This window comes from Andrographis paniculata, unplaced genomic scaffold, assembly GCF_009805555.1.
Source record: "Andrographis paniculata isolate CXL003 unplaced genomic scaffold, ASM980555v1 Contig26END, whole genome shotgun sequence".
NCBI lineage: Eukaryota > Viridiplantae > Streptophyta > Magnoliopsida > Lamiales > Acanthaceae > Andrographis > Andrographis paniculata.
The window spans coordinates 603108-627604 of record NW_026137557.1 but is presented as its reverse complement, the minus strand read 5'-3'; the positions used below and the strand labels follow the sequence as shown (position 1 = coordinate 627604).

General features: G+C 27.1%; 1 protein-coding gene and 1 long non-coding RNA gene across 2 annotated transcripts; both read left to right on the top strand.

Annotated features, from left to right (window-relative positions):
* The first annotated feature begins 4319 nt into the window (after window positions 1-4319).
* LOC127246096 (dof zinc finger protein DOF5.6) lies at window positions 4320-6475 on the top strand. Its single transcript, XM_051267304.1, has 2 exons — window positions 4320-4532; window positions 5418-6475. Exons 1-2 carry the CDS (start codon window positions 4482-4484, stop codon window positions 6360-6362), a joined length of 996 nt encoding a protein of 331 aa, XP_051123261.1. The 5' UTR covers window positions 4320-4481; the 3' UTR covers window positions 6363-6475.
* A 2653-nt stretch (window positions 6476-9128) lies between these two features.
* Window positions 9129-11096, top strand: LOC127246193 (uncharacterized). The gene is made up of 2 exons (XR_007837705.1): window positions 9129-9515; window positions 10780-11096. It is a non-coding gene; the product is annotated as an uncharacterized LOC127246193 (long non-coding RNA).
* The last annotated feature ends 13401 nt before the right edge of the window (window positions 11097-24497 follow it).

Below are 24497 nucleotides of genomic sequence, written 5' to 3'. Positions count from 1 at the left end.
TACTTTAATTCAGTGCTTTTCATTTTCTACATAAAATATGATTCGAGGTTCAAATCATTATTTTTATTTTTATTTTTTTAAAAATATTATATTTAATTATTTCATGACTGTAGACAATATGTCTGTTTTTACTAAGACAAATAAAGATCATGCAAATCGATATTTCAATACCGACAAAGAAATGTCCAAATCACAATTAAATTATTCACATTTCCACACCCGACCACACCTATTTTATGAAAATTACATTTTTATTTTTATTTTTATATTATATTCAAAATAAAATTTATATTCAAAATATCGTATAAATATCTATTTATATGGCATCATATAATTATTTTAGTTCAAAATTTTCTATCGAAAGCAACAGAAGTAGCTACTTAGTAAAATAATTGGAAAGAAAATAAACATCAGTCTTATAATTTTGGTGTTATATACTTCCTCCATTAAGCAATAAAGTATACATTTTATTTTATTTTTTTATTTTGAATTGGTAATTGATATTTAATTAAATGAAAATAAATATTTAAATATGAAAATATATTGAATATAATATCTTTAAGAAAAATGTATTTCAAGTAACACTCCTTCCGTTTTGTCTTAGTCAAGTTGTTGGATGGCAATAATTATTTTGGGACAAGAAAATCGACGGCTGGTCGGGTTGTACGTCGTGCATTGTAACATGCACGTCGCGGATCCATCTCATTTCCTACATTAATATACTCCAAATTTTGACTTAGTGCATGCATGCATGCTATATTATTTATTATTTATTTATTTATTATTATTATTATTATTATTATTATTATTATTATTATTATTATTTGATATATTAATATTATTATTATTATTATTATTATTATTTGATATATTAATATTATTATTATTATTATTAAATGTGCGCGTGCATGCATGCCGGCCCTATACTTAACTCCAATTTGTCTTCATTCCCATTAATTATTTTTAATTTTTATTTATATATAAATAAAAACGTGGTGGTATCTAATCAAAGAGTATCTAAGTTGAAAACTAATGTTTTGTTTTGATAGGGATTTTTGGAATTTAAATTAAAAAAAAAATAAAAATATTTAAGTATTTAATATAATATCTTTTAGTTCATTCGAGTTATCGGGTGATCCGAAAGAAAATCAAATTAATCTGAACCTAACAAACATGAAAAGAATTACTATATTGTTTTCTGATTTAGAATTTCGGGTTCAAGTCGTGCTCGGGTTGTCAGATCTTTTATTATACTCACAACTCAATCCAATACGAATACAATCCAAAAATACGAATTAACACCTCTACTATTCGCCATTTTTTGTTTTTTTTTTATTTACTCAATTTTCATTATTTTTTATAATATATCTTTATAACAAAATGTTTTAAATGAAAATCTAAATTCAAACAAGAAATGCAGTTTTTTATATAATATCAAAATTCAATTATTATTTTTAATAACAAATTAAACTAATATTATTAACTAGACATAATTTTCAGTAAAAATATAATAAAATTAATTTATACAAAATATCTATCAAAATACTATTTATAAAAAAATTCAAACTAGCATCCAATTACAAATTACAAACAAACCAACTTAATAAAATATATATAATGTTGAGATAATTTCTAACATATAATAATAATTTTAATGAAAATACAATAAATTGTTTATTTTGTAAAATAATTTTAAAAAATATTTTTTTTAGATAAAATATTTAATATAAAAATGATAAATATATATATATAATATATTAATTTTGTTTTTAAATTGTTAAAAATCTCTAAACATTGTATTTTTTTTTATTTTTCACAAATAAACAAATTCAATATTGGTAGAAAGAGTATGTGTTGGGTTAGTGGGGCCCGCAAATGATTACGTCATCATCATCGTTGGATCAATTTGACTGCACGGATCTCAATGTCTAATATCCTTACACATATAATATATATATATATATAAATATATTATTTTATTTTTAAATTATAATTGTGAATCACGACTAGAAGTATAGAAGTTTTTAAGGGCGTGTTTGGCGGGCAAATTATATTAAACCTATAAATTCAATGAGTGGGAAAATATTTGAGTGAAAAAATCTTATTATCCAAACTCAATTTAGAAAGAAACACATTTTTAAAGTAAAAAAATTATTAAAATTAATAATAATAATAATAATCAATTAAGGGTATGCTCATCTAATATATTTTGGATAAAATTTTCGATTAATATTATAAAAAATACAATATATAGAATAAATACTTATATATTATCACTACAAGAAATTATCAATTTTGTAACGAGGTTTTTTCGTTCCTAAATTCACTTTTTCCGTTACTAATGATATTAGAGACGGAATTAGAGATGAAATTACGTTAGCTATGTGAACTTTAGGAACGAAATTCTGTTACAAATATACTATTTTTTTTTTTACTTTTTTTTTTTTTTTTGTAGTGTATGCACTATTAAAATCAATTCTTCAAAGCAAAGTATTTTTATATTATTGATATAATTTATTGTAAACTTCTTGGAGTGAGTGCAATCAAATTTGTACTCTTTTTTTTTTTTTGCCTATGTTGTAAAAGACAACCTTGCATGAGAAGAAAGGTACCCTAATTTATTATTTATTTTTTTTCTTATAAATTAAATTTCAAGAAAAAATAAAACATAAATTACTTTTGATTGTTAATTTCAGATCATGAATTTATCAAAAGAAACTAAAAGGGGTGCCTAAAAATTTTCAAAAATCTAATTAAAAAATATATATGCAAATTAATTAATTAACTAATTAATATAAATATATATATAGATAGATAGCTTCAATCTCAAGATGGATCCCTTCTTTTTGTTTCATCTTCTTTTAACATTAGGAATATCGAATCTCTCTCTTATCTTCCTTTTATTTCGAAAATTTGAATTGCTTTCGTTTTCGAAATTCCTTCCATTTTTCATTTTTCTTAAAAAGTTTCGATTTTGATCATAATCTTGTAGTAACAACAATAATTATTAGTTACATGTATTCTATGTCCGAGCACATTAACCTTGCATATCGAAAATATACGGCACAAAAAAAGAAAAAAAAAAACTAGAATTTAAATTTATTTAAAATAAAATGTGCTTAGTTATGAAGTTATTGTTGATAGTTTTGTTTTTCATGTACATTTCTTGGATTCCTTATTGGAGTGAATAGTCCAATAATTATTTTATTTTAAATAAAAATATTCTGTAATTGTTAATAAAACTATTATACGAACTTAAAGTATTTTACATGTACAAAATCAAACCAAACAATAATAAAATTAAAGCATGTTCATATACGTATACACAGTTAGTAATTACATAATCTAAATAATACTCCATCCATCCCGATATAATAGTCTTGTTTACTATTTATTTTTTCTTTAGTATTACACAATTGTCACTATTTTTTACACTAATACAATCACAAGGGCAAAAAAGTCTTTTACACTATAGTTTTGAGATGGGGATCCAGGGTTCCAACTTAAAACCAATTGGTTGTAAGTGGAGCAGCCCTTCACCCCTTGTAAGGTAGGAAAATCCCAATATTATATCCAATGTGGAATATTCAATAATTATACAAATATAAAAATATTTTTAATATTAAATAAATGATACATAAGGTAAATGTGACTCTCGAAGGCGGAAGAATCGATTAAATTTTATCCAAAAATAAAAAATTAAAAACAAACAGGACATAGGATAGGGTAAGTGGCATCATCATGTGTTTCTCAGTCAGTCAGTCAGGTGATTGAGCACGAGACACGTGGCGGGCACACAGAATCTATACTTTGCTTGCGGGTGGAGTCCGAATGGGTCCCACCTGTCCTTTTTGGGGCCCAACCCTATATTGTAAGAATGTGCTTTCGGCTTCTATTACACTAATTTTAATTTTCATTTTTCAAAAAAATAAATAAATAAATAAATTTTTGATTTTTGATTTCCTTCTTCTTCTTCTCTCTTTATCGTCCCCCCAAAAATTCTCTCTCTATTTTCTCTCTCCTAGTCACACTCTATCATAGACTTCTACGAACCCTACCCTCCCCCCTGCCGTGATTTTTGACGATCCAGATTCATCTATCCTACGACCCTACGCACAATCTCCGCCGTTGAATTTCTCGGGCGGGTGGGGTCCCCGGACCTCTGCGCCTGTCGGCGTGATGGATGGTGTGGATTGTTGCGGGAGTTGGAGTCCCGGGAGTTGGGGCCGAGCGGATGGGGGAGTCCCCACCATGTCCACTTTTTCTTCCTTCTTATTCACAATGCACCTCACCCCTTTGTTTCATCATTCCCACAATCTCCTCTCTCACTCTACCCATTTCTTTCTCTCTCTCTATAACAAATTTCTTTCTCTCTCATCATCTTCATCATTCCTAAATCAAATTGGGGAAGAGGGTTCTAGGGTTTCAACATTTTCTTGGAATTCTTGCCTCATTACTTTTGTGTGTTGGGTAATTCATCAATGGGCATTACTTCTCTTCAAGTTTGCATGGATTCCTCAGACTGGCTTCAGGTATATATATACATATAGATTCATATATATACACATATATATATATGTGTGTGTAAGTGTGTGGATTCAAGAATTACATGCATGCAATAATGTAGGTGTAAATTTCTTTTAGGGTTTTTTGGAGTGGCTAAGTGCTTTAGAAAGAAACATTATACAAAACCCTTTTCTTGAATTTAGTATCTTTTCTACTTATGATTTGTTTATGGGGAGATTAGAGAGTTGAGTTTTTTTTTTTTTTCAAGTTTTATTTTAAGTTGTGGAAAAATGTATTCCTAAATGATGCACTATAGGACCAAATGTAGCATATTATTACAATGTGTGTAAACACTTTTGTTTTCTTGCCAATTCTTGGCCCTACTCTTCTCTTATAGTTTTATAGCCACCCCCAAATTTAGAACTCCTTATTCACACATTGTCACAACTATTTACATTAAATAAATAAAAACAACAAAAATACAAAAGCCCCCCTTCACACCTTGTCACATTTTTTTCCTCAAAACATTCACACATGTACTTAGTTGTACATATCCATTGAATCATAAACAGTAATGTCACTCCACATTCTTCCAAACTCCTGGGATCCCAACTCCCGCGACACATTTTACACCTCAAATTTATAAATACACGCCCTCAATTAGCGATAAAATGCGAGTCGACACAAATATACGCGATAAAAATCCAATCTTGGAACATTACAGAAAAAAATTCGATCAATCCCCGATTCGGGACTTCAAATCCAGGGACCCTTCAACAATTTGGAACATCAAGTGTGTTTATTATGCATAAGAACTATGTCCATAATATGAAAAAAATAAAATTTTACGTTAAATATACAGATACATTCTATTTTTTGCAATACTAATCGAAAACCCTATTATATTTCAGGGCACGATTTCCGATGAAGTTCCGGGCATGGACGCGTCGTCGTCGCCGGCCGGCGACGACAACATTAGCCTCACCTGCAGCAGGCCATTGATGGAAAGAAGGCTTAGGCCTCAGCATGAGAATTCCCTAAAATGCCCTCGCTGTGAATCGACACATACCAAATTCTGCTACTACAATAACTACAGCCTTTCTCAGCCACGATACTTCTGCAAAACCTGCCGCCGCTACTGGACCAAGGGCGGAACCCTACGCAACATTCCGGTGGGTGGGGGCTGCCGGAAAAACAAGAAAGTCTCGAAAAAGCAGCACCAGTCGTCGTCCTCGTCGATTTCCGACCACCACGCGCCGTCACCGCCGCAGCAGATCCACCCGGGACACATCCATACCGGCGCCGGAATCTCGCCGCCGATGGTCTGCTACGACGGCGGCGCCAATTCCTCCACCGACCTCCAGCTCGCCTTCCCGGAGCAGCTCCAATTTTCCGGCATGTTCGCCGCCGCCGGCGGGAATGGGAACCCTAATTTTCCGATCGATTACATCGATAACAAATACGAGTCCCTGATTTTGGGCGGCGCCGGCGAGGGTTTGGTCGCCGGAGTCCACCACGGCGGAGGTGAATTTAATGGTAATTTCAGTAATTTCCATGGCTTCTGCCCTCAGTTAGGGTTTTCTTCTTTCGACCACCATGGGAGCTATCCTTCGTCCTCCGGCGGCCTCGAAAATTGCCAGAGGCTATTACAGCCGTTCGATCATCAGAATCTGCAGGATCAGAGTGAGATCGACGTTAAGCCGGCGCCGGCGCCGCCGCAGACGGCGGCGAAGATGCTGGCGATAGAATGGCACGATCATCAGCAGGCTTGTAATTCGGATCCGGTTTACAATCTCGGATCTTGGACCGGGTTGATGAACGGATACGGATCCTCCGCAATGAATCCACTGGTTTAATTAATTAATTAACCAGGCTAATTTTATTAGTTAATTAGATTTTTACTATATATATATATATTTATGTAATTTATGTTCTTTAGGGTTTAATTATAACTCCTATTAAGGGTTTTTTTTTTTTTTTTTTTTTGAATTTAAATATTTGTCTTTTTTTTTTTTTTTTTGGATAATTTTAATGATGTTTAAATTTGAGAGTGTGAAAAGAGGTTTGTAGGAAATACTCTCTTTGAGTATGATTATGATGTCTAATTATTAAATATTATGTATTTTTAGACTTTAATCATCTTTAATTAAGTCAATTATTCTCTTAGATTGTGAATATTTTTATGTTATTTGAACTTTTCTTCATTTTTATTTTCAACATTATTTCTTTTCACATTGTGTAATTTAAACTAATTTTTTTTCAAACCAGAAAGATAATAAATTATATAAAAAAATATACATTTAATTACTACTTTTTATTTTAACAAAAAAAAAGTATAAAGAAATTGAAAACATGAAAGACATCCCAAAATAAGTGTATACTTTGCATGTTTCATTTATTTATTTAATAGTTCATTTTTTTCAAAAGAATAAATATCAATATATATATATTGTAACAACACTTCTTTTTTTTTTTTTATTTACATTTTAATAGGTGAAATGGTAACTAAATATAATATTTTGAATAAAAAAAATATTTGATCTAATTGTTAAAAGAAAAAGTGGTAAATTGAATTGTGAAAAACAGTTACCAAAATCACAAATGAACTAATCATTACTCTTGATTTTATTTTTTATTTGGTTTTATAAATTGAAATCAAATACTATTAACTTTGAAAATTTTAATAAAGTAAACTAAACTATTTGTCTTTTTCATAAAATATTATTTAAAAACAAATTTTAAATTAACAAATAATTGTAAATCAATTTCAAATCACAACCAAACCAATCTTATATATTTCATAGTTATTTCACTTTTAAAAAGTTAATAAAATATATAAAAGTCAACAAAAACATACAAAATATTATTTTTTATAAAAGTGTTTGTTTCTAAGTTTGGATTTCGAGTTTAGGTTTTCAATATTAAAATTTTTAATTCGAATCGTCCGCATAATTTTTTTTTATCTTTCGAAAAATACTTAAATCATATTTAATTTTTCTTAATTTTAATTAAATTATTTTAATTATCTTAATTTTAATATATAATAACTATTTATATTATACCATCATTAGTTTTACTAAAATACATTTTAATTACTTATTAATTATAATCTTCTTGAATATTTGTAACTATATTAATATGAACACTTTACCAAAAGGAAAGAAAATATTATGTGATATAAATAAATTTATATAATAATAATAAAAATAATAATTATTACTCCCTCCGTCCTAGAAAATATGAGACTATTACCGTAGATACGGGGATTTAGGTAAAATATAATTAGTAAATAATTAAGAAGTATATTAGTAAAAATAATTATTATTTAGTAAAAATAATTATAAATTAAGATTAAGATAAGTAAACAGTTTAATTAAAATTAAGAAAATTATAAAATTTAAAATTTAAAATGCGATTAAAGTGCATAATTATATTTCCAAAAATAGAAAGGACAAGTTATGTGAGACGGACGAAAATAGAAAATAGGGACAAATTACGTGGGACGAAGGGAGTATTATTATTATTTTTATTATTAGATAAAGAATTTGTTGCTAAGGTAAAAAGAATGTTCTTGGCTGATTTAGATACTTTTGATAATTAGAGTGTACTTTGATGGATGTTGTCATGTTCAATTCAGTGCTTAGGGAATTGGAAAAGTCTATGTATATATATATATATATATATAAAGTTAGCAATTTTGAATTTCCCAATTCAAATAAATTTTGGGACTTTGGAGTTTGTGCACTTCTGATATTTATTTATTTATGTTTTCTTAAGTGGCATCTTTAATTAAAATATTTGTAAATAAAAAATAAAAGTTGTTTGTTTACTGTTTACTAGGTGTCATTATATTCCATCATTTGATTTGATGATGATGTTGTTGTTATTATTATATTATTATTTTTATTTTCTGTCTGAACATTAGTATTTTATAAAAAATATACATATATATTCTCCATTCGTCTCAAAATTATAGTCTTGATTGTGTTGGATACGAGATTTAAAGAATATTGATATTATATTGATTGTGAATTAAGTATGAGTATTTTTACAGTGATATAATTATTTATGAAAATAAGACTATTATTTTGGAACGAACAAAAATAGTAAATAGGACTATTGTATCGGAACGGAGGGAGTATTATATTTTTATAGATAATTATAAAAATCAAATATTAGAAAAAAAATCAAATAAATTCATTCTATAATTTTATTCTTCAATTCTTATTTTATATACCAAACACACTCCAAAAGAAATCAAGGCCTTAAGAAAATTTTCTTTCTTCAATAAAATATACTTTTAATAATTATTCAAAAGACTTTTTAACTTTATATTTTAATTTGATTTAATTATATTAGTATAAATAAATATAAATTAAAAAAAATATATATATATTGTATTTTATATTTAGACAATAAAATTAGTGTATTTAATAATCGTATTCAAAAGTGATTGTTGCGTAGTACAAGAAAATTACTACGAATATTACAAGTGGGTAAAGGCCCAATTAAACCCAAAAAACACGTTATGGGCTTATTTGATAAAGCCCAATGGGCTTCAATAAGCCATGATTCCCCCATTCTTAAAACCCTAATTTTCTTGAAACCCTAATTTTGGAGTATATTTATACTCGCCTCCGACGCGGAATTTCTCCGCTGAAGATCGTAATTTTGGCGGCCATGGATGCGATCTTCGACGCCATTTCATAAACTTCCCTACTTTTCCTTTCAGTTCTCGTTTCTAATTAGTTTTTATTCATGTTAAATAGTTTGGTTTTACATCTGATTGTTTATTGATGTTCTCGTATAATCAATCGATGTTTGCCTGTCTTATGAAGATCTTTATTGGTTTAATCTCTGTTTTAATTTACGAAATTTGAATCCAGACGTTAGTCAGGTGTGCATTGATTATGCAATAGTGTATGCTGTTACATGTCTGGGATAGAAAAGATGGAGGAAGTGAGCGATGGATGGGGTTCCCCATTTTGTCATCTCGGTTTCTCCTGGAGGTATCCATCGTTGCTCGATAGTTTGCAGTAATTATTCGGGCTACATCTGGATCTCACATTTTGCTCGATTCTCGTATCTTTAATTCTTGAATTTTTGTTGGATTATCGACTCTCTTGATTGGCTTGTTTATGTCTTCAACTAGATTTGCCAAATTGATTCAAAATTGCATGTTTTTGTTTGTCAAAATGCTGTTTGGATAATGGCTTTTTTTTTTTTTTTTTTCAAAGTAAAAACCTATAGGAAATCCTACAACCAAATCGGTTTATGGTTTGTAAAAACATGGAATTGAAATTGAGCTTCATAAAGTTTGATTTTTGTTATGTTTCTGCATTGTTTTTGCTGAATTGTTTGGACAAGTCTATCGACAACATTGTTAGAATATCTTGTTTTGATAATTTTCTGATCTTCAACAAGGACTAGAACTGTTCTGTTTGGATATGTTTTGGTGTGGTAAGTATAGTAAAACTTTGAATTGAAATGGTTTTTTCGATGAGATGAAAATTGGAGTTTCTTGGATTAAAGATAGGTTTTTATATATATTTTGCTTGCATAAATTCATAATAGCATTGATGGATCTTGAGATGTGATCTTGACACAGTAGAGTACTGAAAAGATTTTTTTTTTTTTCTTTATCTTGATTGCAATGTGTAATATCTTAGTAGAAAATTTAATTCCATATTTGATGTGGTCTTTGTTGCACCTTTTTGTTTAAGTGTTATGGCCATTGATTTTGGTGATGAACTTAGAGTTTTGTCAATATGTAACCAAATCACATGATATGCTTGTGGAATTTGCTAATTCACACATACATATACCTTGGTGTTATTTATTTGTTTATTTTTTACAAAATTATTTATAATTTAGTTGTGATTGGAAAGATTTGCATCATTTGCCTGTGATTAATTCCCCTAAATATTGCAAGAGATTCCTTCATCTTTTCGAAAATATTGCGTAGAAACTCTTAAGAACGAGATTCTGTGCAATATTTTTAAAGCACGAGGGAGTTTTATGCGGTTTCTAATTGAGAGAAAATGATGACTTTTCAAACCACGAGTGGGATATGAGCAATTTTACTTTTTTTTTTTAATTAGTTTTTAATTTAAATAGTTATCTAGACGAAATATTTTGTGAAAGGAAATATTGTATTGTTTTTGGTCGTGATGATTGCATAGTAAAAATAATTGAAATGAGGTTTGAATTTTGAATTGGAAATTAGCTGTGAATTTTGATTTCAATTGATTTGGGCTGTGGATTTGGTTTTAGGATTGGATTTTCGACCCCTATCTGTGGGGTTTTGTGTCTGAATTTGTAGATTTGGTTGCGCCCCAAACGTACACAGACATCCACTGCTATCACTTGCGGAGATGAATATGTTGTAATGTGTCTGGCAGAGAAAATTGCGTGCTTATCATTGCTTGGTGATCGGATTATCGATGGTTGCAAGAGCTACATCTAAGCACCATATGTTGGAAAGTTTTTAGTGTAATTGGTGTTAAGATTTTTGCCAATTATTTGATTCATGAATTGCTATAATATATTTGAAGCATTTAATGTGATATAAATATAATGTTAGAAGATAAGGTCTCCCTTTACGCCATCAACTTTTACTCATATTTACGGATTTGATACTATTTATTTTTATAAAATTCTCACATCAAATATATATATATATATAATATAAAACATCAAATTAAATACTTAAATATTTTACCACTTAATCTACAAAAGTAAATCAAATTTGAGTTTTCAAGACTGAATATTGTTCATATTGGTTGGCTAAGGGTGGTGACCCCAATCACATATGTATTATCATTGGTGGATTTTGTGTTGATCTTATAAATAACTTTGTATTTATACAAAAGTAATAGTTCATTAGGGTGTGTTTGCTTGGGGTTTGGATTTTGAGTTGAGATTTGAATAGTAAAAGTTTTGAATTTGAATAGTTGTATGACTTGATATAAATAGGTGTTGATGTGATGTTTTGAATGTAAAATTGATTTTTAGTATAATCTAAAAAAAATAAAAAATAGGTGTTTGATTTGATATTTTTGGGGGAAAAAAATAGGATGAATAGTTGAAATCTAATCCAATTCCTCAAACAAACACACCCTTTAGATGGATTGATTTTTAAATTGAGTATTTGATTTTTTAACTTTTTGTAAGGAGTATTTGAAAATTTTGTACTATTTCCATCTCTAAGGTCATTTTTTAAATTTGTTTATAATAATTAATATTCAAAAAATAAATACATAAAAAGTAAATGAGATTTTTAGAGACCGACGAATATAGTATTATTTATTATTGTTTTTGAGAAATACAATAATAAAAAAAATAGTGAAAAAAGGAGCAAATATTAAATTTTTTATAATAGTAAAAAAAAGAGTGATATAAAATTGATAATAGATGTTAATAATAATAATGCAAAGAATGTAGCATGTTTTAACAATAATCATATGTTATGTATAAAATTATAAAGTTAATGAGCATCAAATGGCCAAACCCTATCCGCATTGGTCTCCATTTTTTATAGGAAAAAATGAGCGGAAAAGGTGAGTTTGAATATTAAAAATAAATAGGAAAAAAAAAAGAGTGAACAAACCTAAGAATACATCAAATTTAAAAGAGTTTGTAATCAAATACATTTTTTTAAAAGTTATTTTTTAAAAAAAAATAAAATACCAATATATTTTCATAAATAATATTTATAGTATATCCTTTTCTCTCGTGTTTTTCTTTTTACAAATACACCGCTACTTATCAACTTTAAAAAGAATTAACAAAAAATAATAAAAAAAGAGTAAATTATTATAAATAGATTATACATAAATTTATCAAAAAAAATATATATATATTTAATATAATTAACAGTGTTTGCTATCTAACGATATTTATTTATCAAATAATATATTATATATTTGAAATAAAACTTCTACAATATATCTTTTTATTACTATGAGACATATACTTTCAATTCGAGCTCGAACCACTAATGTTTTTCGTGTCCCTCGTTGCGTATTGTCGAGAAATAAGACCTACACAAATAAAAGTAATATGCTTGTCCTTTTTGTTGCTACAAATTATTACGATGAAACCTAACTTTTTTGTTTTACTAAATGCTTTTTATTTATTTATTTATTGAGCTTTTGATCCTAATACTAAGATAATAATGATTTTCATTACAAAATTTACAAGTGATGAAATTTAGACCATTGAATGATGGAAAATAAACAACACCTATATATATATATATATATTTTTTTTTTTTTTTTTTTTCTAATGATTAAAGAATAGTGAATTGACTAATGTGACTAAATATACAAAAGCCAACATTTTATGTACAATCATCCATCATTTATGGGCTCTTTTATTATTTCTTTTATACAATGTACTTTTTTATTATTATTATTGAAATAAATAAATAAATGTCTTTGCATAAAGACAAAATGAGAATGATTCATAAGTTTTGATTATGTTTTAATTTATTTAATTTTTTTGTGTGAATTATTGAGGAAAAAGAATCACAAGACATCATCATAACATGAGTTTGCAATATTTCTTGTCACAAAGTTGACCTTTAAATAGTGTGATGTTATTTATTTTTTAACAATTGGTAATTGAATAATAGTGATTATTACAATCTTTAGTTACTAGTTACAAAAAAATTTTAGATCTAAAAAAAAAAAAGAAAGAAAAATACTTTTGTGGGTATATTTTATGTTGAGTTTTGATTTTGTGATGTGTTTTTGGATGAAATAATTATTTTAATTGTGATATTTATAGAAAAATTGATATGTTTTTATATAGAACTGTAGAATTATATATAGTAAATCAATTTTATTTTTTATTTTTTTTTATAAAAGAAAAAAAAACTTAAAATGAGCTAACCCTTATTAAAATGTGTTTAGCATATTGTTGAACACATTTTATTTTTTGTTAAAAACCACCAAAGATGAATGAAATTTAAAAACTAAATAGACTTTCATTAGTTAATTTAATTCTACTTATAGTAAATGGATGTTTTCAATTACTTATAAGCATCTATCCATAGTTGGAAAATTTACATTTTCTTTTGATATAAAGTTTTATTAGAAAAATAATACATTTATTATATTTAATGTTTTTGAGAATAGCATAGCAGAAAATGAAATAGTTTTGACTTACAAACCAAATATATATGGCTGTATTTTGGTCTTATAAATTGTATATTTTAGTTATTTTTCTTACTAAAATATTACATGATAGTCATACAATATTTAAATTTCAAGAACAAATGAAATAATTAAATATAATAATTTACAAAATACCCGAGTACAGTCATATAAAGTTATATAAAAAATGACAATCGAACACATAAAATACGAAAACTTTAATGTTTCCGGCATGATTGTATTATTCATTTCTTGCACTCAAACAAAGCCAACTTATTCAAAAATGAAGAAACATGATCTTGTGGCACACCATAAATGTTATGACATACAAAAATGAAATGACCTAACCAAGAATTAGGGTTACATCATAGGATGTCTTCCACATTAATTCTTTTCACCTCTTACTCTTGGATTCTTTTGATTAATTCACAATATTCTTCGCAATATTTATCACATTTGGTTTCATATGTTTGAAATTATGCAATGTTCAAATATTCTATTGTACTTATTCGGGATTTTGTAAGAAAAAAACGGGATTTTACATAATGAAATTACAATGCTACCATTTCGAGTATTAACGCATTATTGTAATTAATATTATCCTCCCATATGATCCAAAATCAATACCTTTATACGAACCCTTCTACGATTTATATAGCATTTTTTATTTATCTTTTTTTATAGTTGATAGCGCGGAATTTTGTGGCTAAATCAGATTAAATTGGTTTCAGACAATAAGTTGGAATATTTTCAAGTATTGATTTTTTTTTTCTAAACAACAAATTCGAATTTCCAACCACAACATAAAATGATAACAAAACATAACTATTTGACTATATTTTGTTAATTAGGGTTTTCTATAGTTTTGAGTAATTAGGTTTAAATTATAGTACTATATATTTTTCAACCAATCAATTGCTTAATTCATTCAACAAATACACAGTGTATATATATATATATATATATTCCAAAAAATAAGAATAAAAATAAAAATAAAATTAAAAGAATGTACACATGTGTCATTACAACGCAAATTCATTAGACAAAGCCCCAATTTATATAAAGTTATTGCGTACACGGAAATTATTCTAAAATATTATTGTCTTTTAGTTGATCAAAAATTATATATATATATATATAAATTAAATTAATATATACTTTTAAAAAATAATAAATACATAAAAAAAAAAAAAAAAATGTGAGTGGTGAGAAAGTGTGTAGGGCATTACATAATTTTATATTGGCTAGAACATGCTCCACGCACACACACATATATATAAATTAATAAATACATATTTAATTCGATTTAGATCTTAATTAGAAATAAATAATTACGATTCAATCTTTTATTACTATATATATATATTATTTAATTTATAAACATTCGATATGATTTTAATTAATATGATTCTTATTATTTTTTAATAGATTTACACTTCTAGTTCAACAGTTTTTTGTACTTTAATTTATAAATTTTAGCAAATTTATAATATGATTCAATATACTTATATTAATAATTTACACCATACTTCAATAATTGAACACTTCAATGATATTCGAAATAGTTCAATAATAATAATAATAATAATTTATTTAATTTTTATTGCATAATTTAACCTTGTGTTACCCAAAATTGTGTAGAGCCTCTATATTAATTTGTGCACAAAATATCATAAAATAGGAGTTTTTGCATGCATATAATATTTCGATAAATTACAATATTTATTTATGTTAATATATATATATTATATAAATTACATTAAAATAAATTATTATGTATGAATCCAAACACATATAAATCTAAAAATATATATATTATATTAAGTCCATGCATGCATATTGTCCGTACAGCTAATATTGTCTGTATTATCATTGAAAATATATATATTTATATATATATATATTTATATTTATATGTGTAGTGGTTAATATATATTTCTTCTTTTTTTTTTTTTTTTTAATGTTATATGGTTATAGAGAGCTTTAGATTAATTAGTAAAAAGTGTCTCTCAAAGAAAATATATAGAAACCAAGTGACGAATTCGAGTTTGTTTGGTCGGGATTTAAAATTTATTTGAATTTTTTTTTTAAATAGTTGTTGATGTAATTTTTCAACAAAAATAAAGTAAAATTCAAAGATATAGAAAATATCCTTAAACTTGATTAATTAGTGCCTGAGATTAGGAATCTCTAAACACTGTATGGTACCGAAAATAAACTGGAAAATAAAAGACTGAAATTTAAAGTGGTAATCCCCAAATCTGACTTTGCTTTGTTGAAGTTGATTGAAGATGCCTTGTCAAATGATGATCCAAATCCTTAAATATTCTTTGAAGAAAACGTTCAGAACCGTCGCACTGTTTCACCAACCGTTCCCACCAGTTACAGAACTCAGAACTGCCTCTTTCATTGACACATGTCTTTAACCGCCTCGCCAACCGCATAACCCAACGACCGACCAACCGACCAATCTAGATACATAATTGGTCGCCAGATCAAAAGACTCACTGGTCGCCCCATCAAACGACCACTATTTGGTCTCTTCAATCGTCTGACCTATCAACAGACCTTTCTTCGCCCGACTTCCTTTTTCGACCGACCCCCATAGCAGCCAACCTTTGTATCAACCGACCCATTTATCCGACTGCGGATAATCCGACCTGCTTGCCCGACCGCGGACCATCTGACTTGCTTATCTGATTGAGAACCAACCGACTGAGAACCCACCGACTGACTTTGGATACCTTATTATTATTATTATTATTATTATTATTATTATTATTTTTTGTGCGTAACAACATGCCTCCTCCTCAAGACTCCTAAGCATCATTTCTTATGATGTTTTAGGAGTTAGTAGGTTAGCATCCGAGGCTACGTCAGCCTCAGATCCGACCTCCATCCTTTGAGGCTACGTTGGACCCGACCTCCATTTATCGCAGACTGGTGCTGGCCTGGACGTTGGTCGATCTTGCACTACCATTGTATTCAGACTCCCGTCCGACTTATTCCTCCTTTCGGCCACTGTTGTTCTGTCATTCTTTTGCTCGCCTGAAAAGTTATGGTCGGCGACCTGACCCGTGTCCGTCCATTCGGCGGGGTCCTCCTGACCTGTATCCGTCCATTCGGCGGGGTCCTCCTGACCTGTATCCGTCCATTCGGCGGGGTCCTCCTGACCTGTATCCGTCCAGGTTACGTAGTCCTCCCGATTTTTGTCCGTCCAGTCGACGTGGTCTTCCCGATCTGTATTCGTCCAGTCGGCGTGGTCCTCCCGACCTTTGTCCATCCAGTCGATGTGGTTGTCCCGACTACGGTCCGTCCATTCGGTGTGGTCCTCCCGACCATGGTCCGTCCAGTCGGTGTGGTCTTCCCGACCATGGTCCGTCCAGGCGTCGTGATCCTGCCGACCTGTCTCCGTCCATTCGGTCGTCCCTGGTCGGGCCTGTCCTCCTGTTTGGTCCTGTTTCCAGTCTGTCTGACTGGGTATATGCTCAGGAATGGCGTTGTCCGTTTGGGGGCATGACATTTCTGGCGGTGCAGGAACCGAATTCAACATGAATTTTGATTGCTCCATCAAGTTTTGCATTGCGTCATGTATTGCCTGCAGATTTGCTATCTGCTGGTCGTACATTTGCCGAAAACCTGCTGTCAATTCGGCCCGTAGTTGGGAAGCTTCTTCTGCCGTGATAAAGCCAACGGCTGTACTGTGGAATTGAAAATTTGCCATATGGATCAGCAATTTTCTCCCACTGTGGTCGCCAATTTGTTGATGTAATTTTTCAACAAAAATAAAGTAAAATTCAAAGATATAGAAAATATCCTTAAACTTGATTAATTAGTGCCTGAGATTAGGAATCTCTAAACACTGTATGGTACAGAAAATAAACTGGAAAATAAAATACTGAAATTTAAAGTGGTGATCCCCAAATCTGACTTTGCTTTGTTGAAGTTGATTGAAGATGCCTTGCCAAATGATGATCCAAATCCTTAAATATTCTTTGAAGAAAACGTTCAGAACCGTCGCACTGTTTCACCAACCGTTCCCACCAGTTACAGAACTCAGAACTGCCTCTTTCATTGACACATGTCTTTAACCGCCTCGCCAACCGCATAACCCAACGACCGACCAACCGACCAATCTAGATACATAATTGGTCGCCAGATCAAAAGACTCACTGGTCGCCCCATCAAACGACCACTATTTGGTCTCTTCAATCGTCTGACCTATCAACAGACCTTTCTTCGCCCGACTTCCTTTTTCGACCGACCCCCATAGCAGCCAACCTTTGTATCAACCGACCCATTTATCCGACTGCGGATAATCCGACCTGCTTGCCCGACCGCGGACCATCTGACTTGCTTATCTGATTGAGAACCAACCGACTGAGAACTGACTCTGGATACCTTATTATTATTATTATTATTATTATTATTATTATTATTATTATTATTTTTTGTGCGTAACAATAGTATTTTAATATAATATTTTGTAGCCAAATATATGTATTTTTATTAAAAATCGTGTAAAATAAATGACGATGGTTTGCAACTCAAATCACAACCAAACAAAAAACTTTTTGTTAGTACATTTTTATATTTAATTTTTACTATTCATAAAAAGGTTTTTTAAAAAAACATTGAATCAAATATTTATTTTTTGTATTTTTTTATTATTTTAAAATTTTATTTTACATTATATTTTATTCAAAAGCCACACACAAAATTCAAACCCCACAAAATTCAATAAAAAATACTGTATTTTATTTCACAAAATATTATATTAAAATATCATTTAAATAAAAACTTTAAATTCAAAACAAAATCAAACAAAATTGGGTGTGTTTGTTTGTGAGGTTCTGAGTTGAGTTGTACTGTTCCATAATTTTTTTAAAAAAATATATCAAATTAAATACTTATTTTATTTATCTATTATATTATATGCAATAAAATTTAATTTTACATTCAAAATATTCAAATAAAAATTGTAATTCAAAATTTTATTATTTAAAACTGAACCAAAACTCCACAAACATACGAAGATGTTTTTATCTTATTTTACTTTGTTGGTACCTAATTTTTGTAACAAAGATTTCCATGTAAAATAGTAGTGGCAAACTTCTTTTTAAAAGGGGACTATTTTGATTGCCTAAATAAGTTAAATTGATGCCAACAAATTGAACTTTTATTTTTTAATCACATAATTAAATGAGTTGCTTTTTTATTTTCTCTATTATATATATATTCTTACCAAGAAATTGTGGGTTTGTTTATTTTTTTCCTTTTTCATATATACTTTTTACTATTAAATTTTTAAATTTAATTTTCTTTAAGAAAAAATAAATCACACCTAATAACATTAATTGTTTATTCAAAATCATATTCACCTAAAAAACATCAACATAATCTAATAAAAAAAACCACAAACAATTGCAAAGTATATATGATCAAAACAAAATTATAAAAAGTTGCAAAATAAATTTCATAAATTAGACATGTATATGTGACAAAAGAAGAAAAATTATTAATTTTATGTGGATGCTTTTGTATTCATGTTTGTTGTTATTTATTTATTTTCATTGAAAAGTGAAAGGATAATTATTGACCCCAAAAATGTCAAAGAGTAATCAAAATAAAGTTATATATAGAGTTTTGAAATTATTCTAATATTATCAAATCAGCCTATAAAAAAGTTTCTCATCTAGCATGATTTATTTTCAACCTTCTAAAATCTATATTTACTTTTCATGTATGATCTTTTGGAATTTAAATTTTTTATTAGTAGTTTGATATGATATTTCGTGAAAAAAAATAATAATAATAATAAAAATTAAGAATTGCAATGATTGCATGATAAAATAAAAAATAAAATAAACTTTTACAAAAGAAAACAATCGAAGTATTTTAATGAAAATAAAGAATTGAAGGTAATGTGTATTAAAAAATAATACTATAAAAATACATCATAAATTTAATAATAATAATAATAAAAGTACAAGTAAGTTAATTAGCATGTACATTAAACAAGGATTATAATTATTTTTCTATGGTAAATGCAAATTTTATTTTATTGGAAGTGAAATCTTTTGAAGGTAAATAATTAACTCGAGATTTATACTTTTCGTGAGCATTTATTTTGTTTTATATTCAGTATTTTGTGATTTGATGACTATGAATTTATCAATAAAAACATATATATTTTTATTCCATAGTACTATCATTCTCAACTCGACTCTTTTTTTTTTTTTAAATTCAAGACTTCAATTATATATGTAAAATCAAATATCTAAAAAGATTTGGATTTGATTTAAGTTAAAGATCCAAAATTTTAAGTGGATGGATTCAATGGTTTCCATGATCAAATATTTAATTTTGATAAAAATATCAAATTTCATCTACTTTTTCTAAATATGGGCAATATGTGTAATCCATTCACATCCCAACTAGTGATATTCACCCAATAGTATTTTTTTAAAAAAAAAATAAAAAATAAAATCAAATATATGTATCTAAATATATATCTAACTTTACAAAAAGGCAGACATGTTGCTATATTAAAATTAAATCATTTTTTAAATAGATCAAACCTAATTAACCTACCCCCACCACAACCACAACCACAACAAATAGGGTTTCAATAATAAAATTAATTAGTTATGTCCTAAATTATATTATTACACGATTTCATGTCGTTTTAGGATCAGATTTTTAAGTTTCAATATTTTTTTGGCTTTAAATTTGTCTCAACTTTTTGGTGAAATTTTTTGTGTGGTATTAATAATATGTTTGTGTGTGATCATGCATGCATGCATATGGACATCAGTTTCTAATTCTATCTAGATATTTTAATTATTTTACATTTTTTTCAAAATAATAATAATAATAATAAATAAGATACACACATTAGCCAATATAAAAAATTCTAGAATGTAATTATATAAAGTCTTGTATATATTGTTAGTAATTTTTATTGTGTAATTTGTAAAATTTGTACATTAGTTTAGTATCACATAAGGCTTCGGAAAAAAAAAAAGAAAAAAAAAAAGAAATATGGATAGCTTGCTAAACTATATAATAAAATTGCATAAAATTATAAAATAAAAGTAATAATCAAATAAAATGAAATTTTCAATGTGGGGTGTGATAAAAATGTTAAAGTTAATATTTATTAATTTAGTTTTGGGGCTAATGTGTTCGGATTGAGAGTACATAATATAAGATTTTAAAAATAATGATAATAAAAATATACAAAGGCTTTGTTCATCCAACACTTTTGTTTTGATACACTTTGTGATTAACATCATTAAAAATATAATACATATTAAATTCATTCTTAAAGATCAACAATTCAATATAATCGATACGTTTTTCATAGCTCAGATAAAAAATATTCAAATGAAAAATACTAAACAAATATATATATATATATATACCAAAAACACATTCTATCAACAGCTCAAATCAGATAAATAATGGTGAAAATGAAAGTCGGAAAATAAATCTAAAAAGGTCAAAGATCAATGAACAATTAATTCATCTTCGTAAAAGCACAAGCATATCTTTTAGATCGATAGTTAAAATCATTATTATAAGAAATAAAGATGAGATTGATCGTACAAAAGATATTGCGATTATGGTTATAATAATTTTGAAATAGGATTACATTCAAAACAAAAATAATCACTCTTAAACATTATGTTTAATATTTATTTTGTAAAATATATATCATAAAAATATTTTAAAAATACTTTAATTGAAACAAACTCTATATAAAATAGCAAAAGCTAATTCATAGCACACCACAATTTCCAATAAATGATGTAAGGTTTGTCACACACACAAATATTTATATGTTTATTGAAATCCTACTTGAAGATAACTTTCATTCAATTTTTTATATTATCTTTTTTTTGGACAAAAAGTTATCTTATAAATGTGATAAGATAATTTTATCACTATTGTTTTACAAAAAGATTAATTCATAAAATCTTGAATCAACTTTCCATAAATATGTCTTATTAATTTTCATTTCATTATTTGTTCTATATTGTACAAATTTTATTTTTTAAAGCCATATTCCATGTCGTATTTTCAAAAATACGAGAAAGCTCCACAAAAATTCTAAAAGATTTTATACAATACTTTCTAAAGTATTTTCAAATTACAAAAGAATTGTACGCAAATTTTTCAATCACAAGCAAATTATAAGTGACTTTTCTAGTAAAATTTATTTTAATAAGATCAATTATAAATTTTTCTTGAATCTTGGTAAAATTTTGTCTCATTGAAATAGCATATCACCGAAAAATAAATTTCCCAAAATCCTATTATGAAATAAAAAGTAAAGTATAATAATGAATGTGATCATATAGAGCAAATATCAATGTTTGACGCCGATTTTGTGCTAAAAAATAGTATGCAAGTGCCCTGCAATTGGTGATAGATTGACTTACAACTACAATATCACGAATTTAAATTCTGCTGACATTATCTCGGCCGAATATATCATATAGAATTTGCTTAGTATTTTATAGCGCCTCGAAAAAAACTTTTGGACCGTTTGTATAGTTTATATGTATTTTTTTTTAATTTACATCTGAAAACACTAATAAAAATACATAGTCTGGCTACCTTCAGATGTAAATCATTTTGATCGAGCTTGATCAATAAATTATTATCTTTTTGTGTGTGTGTGTTGTTTTTTTTTTTTTTTTGATTACCCAATTTTCGAAACATTATATGATTTATATCCATAAATAAGTGTTCACAATGAGTGTTTGTTTTAGGGGTTTGGATTTTTTATTGAGATTTATATAGTAAATATTTTGAATTTGAATAATTATACGATACGGTATAAATAGATATCGATGTGATATTTGAATGTAGAATTAATTTTTATTACTATAATATATAAAATAAAATAAAAATAGATGTTTGATTTAATAGTTTTATTTTATTTTTTATGAATTACAGAAATTTGAGAAAGTTTGATAAAAGAACACACTTGAGTCATTATCTACTTGTGAATTATTCACTAATTTCAAAGCGAAAAATTATGACGGATCGAATTTATGTACTTAGGTTCGGAAAATAGGGTTTCCAAAAATAAAATAAAATAGAAAGATTAACAGCTAAAAAAGGTGTAACGTTTCCATAGTTATCACTGATTTAAATAATTAAATAAATAAAATTTTTATATTGATTGTCTTGTTGAGCATACATTGGTCATAGACAACCTAAGCTTTTTGACTTTAAATTTTATATAAATATTTTTCAACAACATTAATTAATGGAACCGTTAGCCGTCAATCTTCTACTAGCCTTTTTAATTTATTTTTTTGGGACATTATTATTATAATTAATAATAATGTTCTTATTTTATGCAAATAATTATTTCATCACAATTATAGTTGAATTTAGTGACTTTACATGTGTTTATATATATACATAATGGAAGAGAATCTAGTACATTATTACATAATGGAATAAAGGCTACAAGGTTGTTTGGACGTGGTTTGCAGAGTCGGGTCGCAACAGTAAAATTTCTAATTGAAATAATATTTTGATATTATAAAATTTAAATAAAAAGATTATTAATGAATTGATTCTTGAATTGATTGAATCTATCGTGAATTTAGATATCAATTTATTATGAATTAACAAATATATTTTATCTATCCTATTTTTTATGTGTGAGTTAGGGTTTATTTCATGCATTGAAAAATAAGTAACATAAACATAATGTGTGTTCTTTGAACAATTTTTTTGGACATGATTAGTATTATAAAAATATATATATAATATATACACACATTTATACAATGATAATAATATATATATTTTTTATTCAACTACAAAAAATTAATAATTTAATAAAAAAAATTAAAAAATACGATTTCTCGTATCTCATATAAAAAATACCCTAAGACTAAAAACACAAAACAACAATTTGTGTCCTCTAAACTTATAATTTTGTTTGGGGAAAAATATGGATCTTATAAATAATTGCTATGTATATTTGTACTTCGACTTTACAAGTTACATTTTTAATTTATTTTTTTACGATGTAAAGGAGACTTAAGTGTTCTTTTGTATTTTCTTCATTTTTTATTTTTTAACTTAAAAACCCTTTTTTTATATAATATATATTATATCTACAATTTTTTTTTTCTTAAAACACACACGTATATATATATATATATGTATATATAATTAGCCATGCATGCTATTTATCAATAGCCCTTAAGTCATAGAACTTTTCAAGTCACTATTATAATTGATATTAAATAAACCAATTAATATGTATAACAAATTCGAATAAAAAAAAAGAAAAATTTTTACCATATAATAAGGTTAAAGATTTATTTGAGAGTTAACTTTAGGATGATACAAAGTTTATATTAAAACCAAAATTATTTACTTATTTATTTTATTTTTGAAAATTATTTGGTGAAGAAAAATAATTGATGAAATAATTGCTCAAATAACACTACCTAAATAAATAAATCTAGGGGGGGTGGGGTTTGGGGGAGGGGTCATGCAACTTATTTAATTCATAACCTTATGATAGAGAATATTAATTATTTGTTGACCTCTTTTAATTATTTGTTAAGAACTAAAAAAGGGAAGCTACTTATTATTAAAATATTAATTAGACTTTAATTAATAATAGTATGGTAACATAAGCTAAATAATTCAATTAATGAAAAAAAAAATGATAAATTTGTCTAATAATATTAAATATTATTATAATAATAATTATTAAAATTCAACTTAAGTTATACATCGATTAAGCGTCATCTTCTTCGAAATATATATTTATATATCTATATTGTTTAA

What these genes read in the sequence shown, in the direction of transcription:
- LOC127246096 (XM_051267304.1), top strand. Translation starts at nt 4,482, where the DNA reads ATGGGCATTACTTCTCTTCAAGTTTGCATGGATTCCTCAGACTGGCTT. An exon ending in ATTCCTCAGACTGGCTTCAG is followed by an intron (nt 4,533 to 5,417) that starts GTATATATATAC and finishes ATTATATTTCAG; the next exon opens with GGCACGATTTCCGATGAAGT.